Source organism: Lissotriton vulgaris, chromosome 1_2, assembly GCF_964263255.1.
Source record: "Lissotriton vulgaris chromosome 1_2, aLisVul1.2, whole genome shotgun sequence".
Classification (NCBI taxonomy): domain Eukaryota; kingdom Metazoa; phylum Chordata; class Amphibia; order Caudata; family Salamandridae; genus Lissotriton; species Lissotriton vulgaris.
The window spans coordinates 297,640,968-297,654,897 of NC_141686.1; the positions used below are offsets into that span (position 1 = coordinate 297,640,968).

At 46.7% G+C, this 13,930-nt stretch overlaps 1 protein-coding gene across 7 annotated transcripts in view; it reads right to left on the reverse strand.

Moving 5' to 3' along the window:
• The window catches only part of LOC147736543 (aldehyde dehydrogenase family 3 member B1-like), a 329,280-nt gene that overhangs the window by 18,231 nt on the left and 297,119 nt on the right, over positions 1 to 13,930 (reverse strand). For all 7 annotated transcript variants that reach the window (XM_086953287.1, XM_086953292.1, XM_086953288.1 and 4 more), the window contains one exon: positions 10,569 to 10,735. In XM_086953287.1, coding sequence (XP_086809413.1) covers positions 10,569 to 10,735 — 167 coding nt within the window. The remainder of the gene's footprint in view (positions 1 to 10,568; positions 10,736 to 13,930) is intronic.

The window sequence follows — 13,930 nt, forward strand, 5'->3', positions numbered from 1 at the left end:
AGTGAATGAGAGGGAGTGAGTGAGCGAGTGAGAGAGAGGGAGAGAGTGAGAGTGAGTGAGTGAGTGGGAGAGGGAGGGAGGAGGGAGTGAGTGAGTGAGACGGAGAGGGAGTGAGACGGACAAGGAGGGAGAGGGAGTGAGATGGAGACAGAGAGGGAGGGAAAGGGAGGGAGACGGAGAGGGAGTGAGAGGGAGGGAAAGGGAAGGAGACGGAGAGGGAGTGAGAGGGAGGGAAAGGGAAGGAGACAGAGAAGGAGGGAGAGGGAGGGATAGGAAGGGAAATGGAGGGAGAGGGAGGGAAAGGGAGTGAAAGGGGGTGAGACAGAGAGTGAGTGAGTGAGAGGGAGGGAAAGGGAGGGGGACGGAGAGGGAGTGAGAGAGAGGGAGTGAGAGAGAGGGAGTGAGACAGTCGGAGTGAGACAGAGGAAGACAGGAGAGAGGGAGGGTGAGAGGGAGAGAGAGCTAGAGAGAGGGAGGGAGACCGAGAGAGATGTGTGTATGCCGGGACGGCTCAGTGGACGAAGGTGTCCGCTGCAGGGACCTATGATCAACCTCATGGTCAGTTTTATGTTGCTGCTCTAGCCCCTTCCCCTCCCCCACTGACCCTGCCCCCCCACCGATGCGGCCCTCGGACACAAACCAAACTGTAAATTTGGCCCCCGAGAGAAAGTTTGTGAGTACCCATGCTGTAAACCATGGCTCCGAAGGGTTTGATTTTTTAGAGATAAAAATCTTTTTCGGGGCCACGATATCAACGGCTGCTTTGACCCAAGAAGATAGTCTGCACGCCGCTGTATTAGTATCGGTTTGGAGATCTGGTTTAGAGGTTATAAGTGAATCTTGAAGAACCGATCTACTTATTTTTCCCCACTCTTGGTAAGTAACCAAGGCTGGAGTGCATGCAAACGTGTGCTGTTATTGGCCTGCACTGAGTGAGAACATTATCGCTCTATTATCCGACCATACTACGGGTAGCACCTCAATTATTTTAATAGTGGGGTTAGAAGTAAAAATCCCGTCTAACGTGTGGCCGGCGTCTTGTGTCTGCTGTGTAATGATCTGGTTCAAAGAAAAACTAGTCAGTGAGGACGTATTACTATCCCCACTTTTCTCTAGATGGTAGTTGAAGTCTCTGAGTACCGTAAAGTCTGATCCACCTGTACTAGACTTCAAAAAGGGACTGATGATGTTTAGAAGGGGGGTCCGTGCTCTAGGGGGCCTGTATAAAAGGAAGCCATTTGGAGTATAGTTGTTAGTAAGCGGGATCTGAAAAAACAGAGTTTCGTAATCCGCAGAGCTCTCTGCTGCGGATCCCACCACTCGCAAACTCTATTTAAAAATTATCGCTAGTCCACCCCCCCCCGTTTGAGCGTTCTGTCTGCTCTAATAATAATAAAACCTACTGGGAGAGCAAGAGCGAGCTCCGGCTCTGATGACTCATCTGCCCAGGTTTCCGTTATAAATGCTATTACCTCAGCCACCTCAAACTTATGTTTTACTAAAGACCTTGCATTAATTAACTTTCCTTTAAGATCTGGGATGGTATTTTTGTGGCCAGTGTTAACTGGGCTTCGCAGGGGTGTAAGTGCCTTGATTTTAGAAAAGCTCCACTGAATCTTACACTGCTCACAGTATTTTGGCTCTGCCTGAAGCTCAACCAACGGGCAGGTAGAGCTTTCACCCCAAGTGTTTAACTTGCATAGCTCCACTTTGGAGTACATTATGTTTCTTTGCTCTCCCAAGCGAAACACAGGGGTTATGGCCCTTGGCACGGAACAGGCGCGGACGGGCACAGACTGACTTGTCTTTGGCGTGCCGGCAGCGCATCCGCTGCGCGCGTCCACTGCGCGTCCGGTCCGACATCCAGCTAAGTAGGGGGTGCAGCAGGAAAGACTGCCCGCTCACCACCCGGAGTGCCTGTCTACCCCGGAAGTGAGAAAGGGGAGAGATGCAGGGAAATGCCCTCCGTTCAATCGGCACTTGCCGTGACGGACCGGGGCGAGGTACAGTGCGCTATGCAGTAAATAACATTAAAATGCATGTGAAAGGAACATCGGTAAGTGAGGTGAATTATTTTAGAACGATAAAATCAAAACACACTAGCATCAATCTAATCAGATTAAAAATAAGTTAAAAGATTAAACCAAAGCACATTAGCAGCAGCAAGTCGTTTTTGTTAGCAGCAATTCAAAATTATGGGAAACATAGCCTCCAAGCACAAGTCACATCAACGTTAGCTCGAACACTGGCAGTCAACCCACAAGGGTGGACCTACCGCCCCAGAGCCAAAGCCTCCCATAACTGGCTCAAATAGATGTATGCAAGGAGGACACCAAATGTACTCTACAAAGCAGCAAGGACACCAAATGTACTCTACAAAGCTGTCTGGTGGCGCTGGCAAGCGCCCCCTCCCCACTCCAATACACTAAGTCATATCTGGGGGGTGGTCACACCTCCCTGCGACTGGAAACCTATTGTTCTGCCTTCCCATGGTCGAGCTTGGCTCAGCTGCAGGAGGGCAGAAACGCATCTGTGGTCGGCAGAGGCACTTGCTTGCTGATAGACCCTGAAAGGCTGTTACAGGTAGTACTGGGTAAATGCCAAGGAAGCCTCCAGTACATGAGATCATAATTCCAACACTGGAATTGGTGTTGGGGTATGAATTCAAACTGTTTGATACTAAACATAACCGGGTTTGGTGCAGCTACTACTATATGGTTAGACATCTCATAATGTCTGATTTCCACTATACGTATTAAAATGGCTGACTGCACTTACAAAGCCTGTAGAATTGACTATGGGGTTTGTAGGGGTGTCCTGCTCCTGCAGGGGCACCATCACACTTACAACCAAGCACACTGCCCTCAGTACTAAAGAGCCTGCCTCAGGATGACTTATAGGTTTTAAGTGTAGTGACCCCAGATATAAGGCAACATATATCTGTTGTGAGAGGCGCAAGCACCAACCCACACAGGCTGCAATGGCAGGCCTGTAGTCACAGTTTAAGTGGACTCCTATGGGTGGCACAATACCTATGCCCTGGTTACCTAAGTACCATATATTAGGGGCGTACAAAGGTACACCAGTAGCCACAGATGGATTTACTTACCATGGTCAATTTACGGAGAAGGCACAGTGACTCGAGTCCTGATTATCAGGCCCCTAGGCAGACTAGTCAAAAACATACTGACACTAAGCAAAACATGAGGGTAACCATGAAAGCAGATACTACATTCCTACAGATGTGGACAGCAGCAGTTTATACATAAAGGTGGACTAACTCGTAGAAATTGGAAGATAAGTGATAAAACATCATTCCTTGATTCTCTTACTAATTCTCTCCCCCCTATTAATCCATCTATCAACCAGGCTGACGAACAGCTTACTTGCTGGTTGTTGGCCACTAGTAATAAATTTTCTCCCCTCAAGAAAGCACATGCCCCTCGCCGGCATGATGCTCATAAGTGGTTCTTTGAAGAGCTAAAAACTCAGAAATTAGCCTTACAGCAATTAGAAAGAACCTGGAGAAGCAAGTACCTTTTGGAAGACAAACGCCTCTTTATCAATTTGATGAAGATCTATAAAAAATCCATCCTGACGACCAAAGCAATATATTTCTCCTCTAAAATGTTGTCCACCTCCAATCGTTCAAAATAAATTTTCCCCATAGTAATCCGGACAGAATCTCTATTAAACCCGTCCCTCGCAAACGTTTTGCAACTCCCTGAATTTCTTCTTTATTGAGAAAATTGCTCTGATTAAGGCTAGCATCCCGTCATGTAATAACCTGCCACTCTGCTCCACCACTGTCCATAACCACAGCACCTTCACGCAATTCCCAAGCATCACCGAGCTTGCCTTTGTGGACTTGCTCTCTAAGATCAAGACAGGCTCTCCATCTGACTGTTGTCCCCCCAGTATTCTGAAAGAAATTTTCACTTCCCTTCCCAGCCCTGCACTTCATCTTCTGAACCAGTCACTATCCCAGGGGATTGTCCCCGCCACCTTCAAGGAGGCCATTGTCTTTCCCCTCTTGAACAAGTCGGGGGCTGACCCTCAATTGTTAACAAATTATCGCCCTATTTCTCTTCTGCCCTACCTTGCCAAGGTTCTGGAAACTCATGTCACTCGTTGTCTTTCTGAGTTCCTAGAAGACTCCGAATTCCTTGATTCTAATCAAGCAGGGTTTCGCCCGGCTCATTCTACCGAGGCAGTGATTCTCACAGTTTTAGACTCTCTTCGTGACAGGGTACATACTGGTTCTCCGCAGGCTCTTGTCCTGCTCGATCTCTCCGCGGCCTTTGGTCGATCGTGTCAGAGACGCGGGAATCACAGGATCACAGGATCTGCCCTTGGCTGGATTATCTCCTTTTTGGAGAATCGATCTCAGGCAGTCAGTACAGCACCCTTTATTGCTCCCAGAGTGAGCATCGCCTGCGGAGTCCCTCAGGGCTCTTCGCTCTCGCCTCTGCTGTTCAATCTGTACCTCCTCCCTCTTATCCGAGCTTTGAAAGAACATAAGGTCTGCACTTTCAATTATGCAGACGACTTTCAACTCATCTTTCCCATCAGTAACTCCCCGGAGTCTGTTCACATTTTTCAGTCCACCATTCGGTTCATCAGTCAGTGGATGAATAACAATCATCTTAAGTTCAGTCCTGATAAGACAGAGCTCGTTCTCACAGTCAAGAGTCTGGGGGTCATCATCAGCCAGGACCTCTTGATGAAGGCTCAGATAGGGTCAGTGATCTCTACCTGCTTTTTCCAACTGAGAAAAATAAAAAAGATTTGCTGGTTCCTCACCAATGATGCTCAAATCGAGGTGATTCTTGCTATGGTTATGTTTCACGTTGACTATGCCAACTCACTTTATTATGGCATTCCCTTCTATCTCTCCAAACGTTTACAACTGGTTCTGAACCAGGCGGCTCGCTTGATTACTCATCAACCCAGACATCTCCACATCACCCCCCTCCTGAAACAACTCCATTGGCTCCCAATAATCCAGCGTTGCGCTTTTAAGGTTGGGTGTCTAATTTACAAATCCCTCAATGGGAAAAGTCCGAAATTTGTGAATAACCTGATCCATAAGCTTGTTCCTTAGCATAACCTTCGTTCAGCACACAAGCTCCTGCTGTCTCAGCCTTCCTACAGACTAAAGCGCACTGGTGGTGCCAGGTTTGCTGTCCTGGCACCCATGTTCTGGAACTCCCTTCCCTCTGAAATACGCTTTTGTCGCACTCTTCTTAACTTCAGAAGCTGTCTTAAAGCCTGGCTATTTCATCAGGCTTTCTAATCGTGCATTCGAACTGGGGTTCTGAAAACATTTTAGCGCCAAGAAACCTCCATGGTGTATGTGCACTTTATAACATAGTTCAGCACCAGGTAACTACTACACACCCCTCATTTACGAACACACCCTCCACCCCTGACTCAGCTCCCACCCACAACCCTTCTATCCCAGTTCAGCACCAGGAATCTATCACACTCGCCTCAAACACATACACAGATCTCTCCCCCTCCTACACCACTCTCACCCCAACCCCCCCTACCAATCCTCAGACATCCACGCACACCATTAACACTCCCCTCACCCCTGACATCGCAGCTGACATTAACACTCCTCTCACCCCTGACATTACAGCTCCAACCCACAACACACCTAATCTAGTTCAGCACCAGAACGACACGCACAACGACAAATCCTACACTTTATCCCCCCCCATTCTTAGCCCCCACTACCCTCTAACTAACTACGCAGAACTCACCTCCTCCCTTAATTTAACTCCCCCTCCCCACAACAGGACCATCTCCAATCCCATTTCCCCCCCCACTCTCAGCCCCCATTACGCTTCCTGTACCCCCACCACCTCTAACATACACACATCCTCCACCGTGATCTCTCCGCCTACCACCAATGCCCTCACACATACCACCACCCTCCTCCCCACCTCAGTCATACCCCTCCCGCCCAAACACTCTCTCCTCCCTAACACCATCCCGTACTCTAACACAACGGAGCCCTCCACAAACACCAGCCCACTCCCCCACCTGCACGCTAATTCCATGGTCAGTCATTCACCTCTTATGTCCACCCCCACCTCCAACACATACCTCACGCTGGACAAGATGATGGCCACCCTCCTCCAGATCAAAGAAGACATGCACGTCATCAAAGAACTACTCTCCACACACCCCATACACCCCTCAACCACTTCCACCTCCCCTCCCAACATGTCCCCTACCCTTCCTGTTGACGCTCTCACTCAACACTACCCACACCAGACTTCAATCCCTGTTCGCAATCGCAACTACCGCCCGCGTCACCCCGGCAACAGCCAACCCACCTCCACCTCCCCTCCTAACATGCCCCCCACTCTTCCGGCTGACTCTCTCACTCAACACTTCCCACACTGGACTTCATTCCCTGATCGCAATCGCAACAACCGCCCTCGACGCCCCTGCAACCCTCATTTGGACCTCGACACACTCTCCCTCCTCCGCTCCTACGACCCAACTCCCCAAAATAACACCTCCACCACACACCTCACCATTCCCACGATACACTCAAATCCCCTTAGACCCCCCACACTAAACAACAGAATCTCCATCCCCAATAACCTTAGAAAAGTCCCTGTCTCTCTAGAACCCTCTTCCACCCTCAACACACCCAGTCTCAAATGCACTCTCCTCAACTGCAGATCGGCCTCGAAACACTCCGCCGCCATCGCTGATCTCCTCCTAACACTGGACCTTGACCTATTCATTCTGACTGAAACCTGGCTAACTGAATCCTCGTCACCTATAATGGACATTCTGGTTCCACCCATCTACCACATCATTAGACTCGACAGGTCAGGCAAAATAGGTGGTGGAATCGCATGCATCTACAGGAACAATCTCTCTGTTCTGAAAGTCAACCCCGCCTCCCTACCAGCCCCAACATCCTGTGAATACATCTGCCTCGACATTATTAGTGAGGGCAAGCCAATATGCTCTCTTCACAGCATCTACCACCCACCCAGGGACAACCTCACCTTTTCCCAACAAATCATGGATATGATATCAACCAATTCCAGACAGCAGCTCACCCAAATATACCTTGACGACTTCAACCTCCACTGGAACGACCGCAATGACGCGGTGGTAAATAGTCTTAAAAACTTCCTCGATGCCCTGGACCTCACCCAAATATGCAACAGCCCGACTCACGAGAAAGGCTCTATCCTCGACCTTATCATCTCCAAAGAGGACTCTATCCAACTCGAGTCCATCCAACCATGTGACTGGTCAGATCACCATATTGTCACATTCTTCATCAATGAAACAGCTAAATTTAACCAGGTTCAATCCTCCAAGCCCAAAGTCTGGAAAAGAGACTTGAAAAAACTCAACCCCAGCTCTCTGCCCCCTAACAGCTGCAACCTCCTACTCCCACCGACCGGCGTTACGGACGTTCAATCCCTGACTGACCACTATCTCAACGCTATGACCTCAATAATTAATGAGGCTGCACCCATGAAGCTAAAAAGAGTCTCTACCAAAATCTCCAATCCTTGGTACGACGGGAGTCTCAATGAGGACAGACGTGACAAGCGAATGGCAGAGCGCACCTGGAGATCAGCTCCCTCTGCACTGCATCCAAAAACTCTGAAGAAAAAGAGAAACGCCTACTTCAGGAAAATAAAACGCTCAAAATCAGATTTCTTCAGCCTCCAGCTCGACCAAGCAAAAAACCGTCCGAAAAAACTGTTTGAGCTAATCAGAACACAATCCAAGGAGCAACCTCAACCACTCAACACTGTACGCGAAGCACCCTCCTGTGAAGACTTCTCCGCTTTCTTTATCCAAAAAACTGACAACATAAAGAGTGATCTCCTCATTGACACAAGCCTCTACTCCAAACCCCAATGCATAGCACCCACTCAACCAAAAAACAATGCTACATGGTCAACCTTTGGCACCTACTCGGAAGAAGAAATTGGCAAACTGCTCAGCACTTTGAAACCATCCAATCACCTCACGGACCCCCTTCCTGCTAACGCTGTTAAAGACTTTACCCCTCTGCTTCTCCCACTCTGGACTAAAATTATCAACAGCTCTCTTCAACAAGGAACCATACCTGACTCCCTCAAAGTTGGACAGGTCACGCCCTTGCTAAAGAAACCCACAGCCGACCCCTCTGATCTGAACAACTACCGTCCCATTACCAATATTCCCACTCTCGCCAAACTGCTGGAAAAATGCGCACAACTACAATTGGCTAAACACATTGAACAGTTCGATCTCCTCAACCCTCATCAATCAGGCTTCCGAGCAGGACACAGTACAGAGACTGCTATGACTCACATCATTGACGACGCACTTCAAATGCTAGACCAAAACGACACATGCCTCCTCATCCTTCTTGATCTCTCTTCAGCATTCGACACCATTAAACATGAGAATCTACTCGAACTACTAAACGCAAGAATGGGTTTATCTGGAACTGTTCTCAAGTGGTTCACTTCCTTTCTACACAACAGGTCGCAGAAATTCAAGAGCAACAACCTGATGTCCTCGCCAATACCTGTAACGCTAGGCGTCCCCCAAGGATCCTCCCTATCTCCGACTCTGTTCAACCTAGTTATGGAACCTCTCACCACCTTGCTACAAACATCCAATGTACACTTTCACATGTACGCCGATGACACCCAACTTTATCTCAAATTACAATCCCCCAAAGACATTCTGCTCCTGAACTCAACGATCAGAAGCACCCAATCCTGGCTTGCCGACAATCATCTCAAACTCAATGCGCTGAAAACAGAGTTCCTTCTGATCTCGCCTCCAGCGAAGATCTCCACCACTCAAAGTTGGCTTAAGCACCTAACCGCACTCAATGTCCAACCCACCATCGAGGACTCTGCTAAATCTTTAGGCATAACACTCAACACCAATCTCAACATGCAGCAACATATCAGCAAGGCAACAAAGGGAGAGAACTTCCAAATAAATACCCTGAGGAAACTTAAACCCTTCCTCCCAGCCAAAGACTTCCAAACTGCAGTACAAGCACTAGTCATCCCTCGAATTGAATATGGCAGCATCGCCCTCTGCGGACTCCCCCTAACTACAACCGCCCCCCTAAGAGCTTCTCTAAACGCTGCAGCGAGACTCATCACTGGGTCAAAAAAGCACTCTCACATTTCCCCTGACTTGAAATCCCTGAACTGGTTGCCTTTTGAAGCCAGAATACATCTGAAAATCGCCTGCTTGCAAGCGGAGCCGTGTCTCTCTCTCTGTGACGTCCTATCCACGTCGGCGCGAGGCTACGAAAAAGAATTTCCGAATGTTGCTGGCGCAAGGGGGATATTCACAAGGTGAGGAATCCACACGGCAGATGTATCTATCAGAACTCACCCGCCTACCTCTCTCAGAAGCTGACAATCTCTGGCGGCGCCAGAAACACTAGAGGCACAAAAGCTTCTGCTGAAACCTCGAAGATTCCGGAAGGAAAAAACCTATAAACGCTCCTTCTCAGGAATGGCACCCAGGATCTGGAACTCACTCCCTCCTGAAACCAGCCTCATCTCTTCCACAACACTCTTTAAAAAAGAAGTAAAAGCTATCCTCATGGCTAAATACACCTGAACTATTACTTCAGACTCTTTAAAGACTCTGCACCGATCTGTACTACTTGTTTGACCCCATTGCTTTTTTGTATTACTTGTGTTATTGATTTACATGATTGGTTGCCCCCACTTATTTGTACTGTTAGCTTCATTGACTTACTTGTTTGACTATGCTCCCTCATGTACCCCTTATATGTAAAGCGCTCTGATATCTGCAAAGATCTTGTCCACGCTATATAAAACTTTCAAAATAAATAAAATAAATAAATGTATTTTAACATAACATAACTAACACTTGCTTTGCTGTGCAAAGGGATGGCATGCAGGGATGTGTAACCACATGCCTTATTTATAGCAAAGGGTAGGAATCAGATGTGTACCTCAATGGGAATAAAAGCAAATGGGTATTGCCTGCCCTAGGAAGTGTGTAACTGAGAAAGGGAAGTCATAAAGAATGTGCGCATTGCCTGGCAAGCTACAAACAGCGGGAGGGCTTTTAAGGACCATTTTAAGAGATCTCAATGTGTGCATTGAGATTTACAATGAGAATTGTGAATTACAATGCATTTGTGTGTATTGGCATTGCAAATTTGTACTTGCCATTCACCAAGTCATATCCAGGCTTCATGAGAGCTTTTGGATAGGTCCTTCCCCACAAGCCTATAAAGCTGTAGACAACACAGACCACCACATTTTGCAAATGTAGGACAAATAAACCAGCATAAGCGTAAAGGAGTACAACATAGGCATACATCTCTAAGTAAAGAAAGACAATAATATATATAGAAAGATATGCTACTGGAAAGAGGTGCAGGCAGAGGTGATTTTGTGGTATTCCTCCTGAGTCTATCCACGACAGCTCATGTTTTTCTCTATCTATATGAAAAACTCTCTGCATGTTGGAAAACATTTGGCCACATCTGTAATATCTTCTGTATCCTGTTTCTAGTGTACCTTATTGTCAGGCGAGAAAGCGTAGAGTGCCAGTGGTCTTTCGTGCCGGTTGATAAAGGCGATGGCCTCGTCCAAGTTCTCAATTGTCAGGATTGGCAGGATGGGGCCGAAGATCTCCTCCTTCATCACTGGGTCGGACTCCTTTACGTCAATCATTATGGTAGGGGCTGAGCGGGGAAGGAGGTAAGGAAAGGAGAAATACATACATGGTAAGGATCGTGGAAGGAAGACACGGGGTTCAATCAAATGCAACATTATTAAAATTGCTAGACTCTTCAGAGTAATGTAGTTGGGTAAAGAGGACATACACAATCTCATAGCAGTCTTTCATAAAATTCCTCCCAAATTCAAAGAAAAAAAATTATTGGTACCATGTGCCAGTGCCTGATTAAAGGATGTCCTGTGATGTAGGGGAACTGTTGTCTATACCACGGTGGTGATTGAGGCCAGGATGCACTGAGGAGATTCGTGGCCCAAGCCCAGTCTTCGAGTAAGAACTGGGATCCAGCCTGTCTCTGAAGTTCACAAATAAGACCTCCCTTTGACAGGATCCTTGACAGGAAATTGCAGAAATCTGTTTTATTCAAGCCTTGACTTCATTATCTTAGAGTGCTTAGAGGATTAAAACCGCTTGGGTAAACTTGTGATCTGTAATCGTTGCTTCACATGTTTTTACAGCAAAAGATTGAGGCTACACAAACACCTCATAGAAAAGGAGAGTCCGGATCTGTGGCAAAGAGTTTTCTTCTGAACACAGGTTTCTCTGTCCCAAGAAGATTTCTTAATATTGTTGCACGTTATGACCACAGCAATTTTCAAAAGCTTTTTTAAATGTCTCCCTGAATTTCAAGGAGGAAAAATCTGTGTGTAAACATTATAAAAGGAGGAGGAAGGACAGTGGACAACAAGGATGAGTTGCAGTGGTAACTATTAACAAACTAGCAACACCGCAGCCTCTGACTCTGACTGAAGAAAATAAGTTACTTACCTGTAACTGCAGTTCCCCAGTATTACTATCTTTCATAGAGTCGTACCAATACTGGAGAGCTGCAGTTACAGGCAACTAACTAATTTACTTCTCCAGTATTGGATCTTTCATAGATTCACATGCTTGAATCAGAATAGCAAGCAGTTACTGTTTTTGTATATCTTATAGTATGGGCTCAAACAGCGGAGGGTGGGTAGAAAATATATACATAGCATTCATAACAATTTAGTAAATTAATATCTCATTATATATCATACATAAAAATTTGCAACAATACATAAGCAAACACATAAAACCAAAAGAGGCTCCCCTTATTGAAATAAGTGGTGTGGTAAAACCTGTCCAATGCTACATCACTGTGCTGTGCCGATTACAGGTAATAATGCTGCATGAATTATAAGCACACTCTACCAGGTCGCAGTACAACATATCTTCTCCAGTGGCATTTCCGCAAACAAAGTAGTTGAGTTGGAAATTGCCCTAGTTGAGTGCATCCTGGTTTTCACTGTGAGGGGCTTGCCAGCCTTTGAGTGGCAAAACTAGACTGCAGCTGAAATTCATCAAGCAATGGTTGCCATCATGACTAAAGAAAGCTTACGAGTGTGCCCCTTAGATTCCAACAGTTGATCAGTTCTTATGAGTTGTTTACGACGATGTAAGTAGAACTTTAAATATCATATAATAATGTATGACTAGATCTCTCAGGTTGGATTCTGGAAGAAAGTCCGAAATATAGGTTAATTAAGGCAAAATCTTAAGAAACCTTGGGAATACAATATTTGGCTTGGTTTTGGGAAGTACTACATTGCAGAGGCTCAAGAAGGTTGATGGTTGAAGTGAGTGCTAGTAACAAGGCAACATTCAATTTGAGGAGCCCTTACAGGAGGAAATAACTCTGAAGAATTCTTAAATGAACTGTCTGATGAGGCTGAAAGACCAGAAAGAGAAAATGTGATGAGCATCTAAATCTTGATATTGCTGTAAGCCGTAACTTAACAGACACATGGACGAACCGTAACTGAGCTAACAAGGGGAGATAAGGTGGTTATCTGCACATTATGCTAGTAGAGAATGTAGGTTTGATTTCTGGCACCAGAAGCAGAAATGTTTCCATTACATTTTACATGTCTTGATCGTGGCTTACTACTTGACCCAGAGAGAATGCCTTTGCAGTCCTGAGGAAACATTGAGATCTTTGAATTCATGGAATTTAGGAACCATGCACATAAGGGTAGAGAAGTCAGGTCAATATGAAGGGTCTGGCCTTAGTTATTCATCAAACATTTATAGGATGTTGAAAGGTGAATGTGGTTATATTCCAATAGCATAAGAAACTCCATGAACCAATGACGTATGGGCCACCTTGGGGCTATCTGGATGAGACGACACTGCTCTGCTTTCCTGCTGCTGAGAATCTGGCCCCCCACTCTTGGTCCCTCCCCCACTCCTTCAACCACGGTCAAAACACTGGGTGTTAAAATGAACAACCAGCTCACCCTCCATTCACAAATTAGCTCGGTAGTCTCCTCCTGCTTCCTCACCCTCCGAACCATCCGCACTGTCTCCCGTTTCTTTTCTCCCCAGGCACTTAAGGTGATCATGGCCGCACTGGTGATATCACGGCTGGACTATGCCAATGCCCTCTACAACGGCATCCCAGCATACAGCCTGCGAAGGCTCCAGATGGTCCAAAACCAGGCGGCCCGGTTGGTCTATGGTCTTCCACGTTATCATCACTCCACACCCCTCCTCAGGGAGCTTCACTGGCTTCCTGTTAAGGAACGCTCCCTGTTTAAGATCGGCTGCATGGTCTTCCAGGCTCGTCAAGGCACTGCCCCCCCCCTTCATTTCTTCGCTAATAAAAGATTACGCCCCCACGAGAGAGCTTCGTTCTTCCACCAAGTCTCTCCTTCAAATCCCGCGATTCAAACGGAAAAAGTGGGGTGGCACCACCTTTTCCACCTTGGCGCCCACCTTCTGGAATTCCCTCCCCGATCACCTTCGCTCTGCCACTCATTATCTTTCTTTTCGGAAAGACCTTAAAACGTTTCTTTTCAGTCAGGCCTTCCCCGTGTAACTTCCCTTCTCCTCTACGACAGGTTTTATTTCTTTGACTCAGTTGCCTAACTCTCTACAAGCGCCAAGAAACCGTACGGTGCACGCTGCGCTCTATAAATGTTTTAAATTGGAAATTGGAAATTGGGGCTAAAGTTAAGCACAGATCCCGGACCATGTGTCAAAAGGTATTCCCTCACGATCCTGGATGTGAATGACAACTTGCATAGAATTGGCATTGAAGGGTTTAATTTATTGCAACATCTAGAGACAGTTTCCCACAGAACAAGAAGATCATAGTTAGCGCCAACCATTTCAA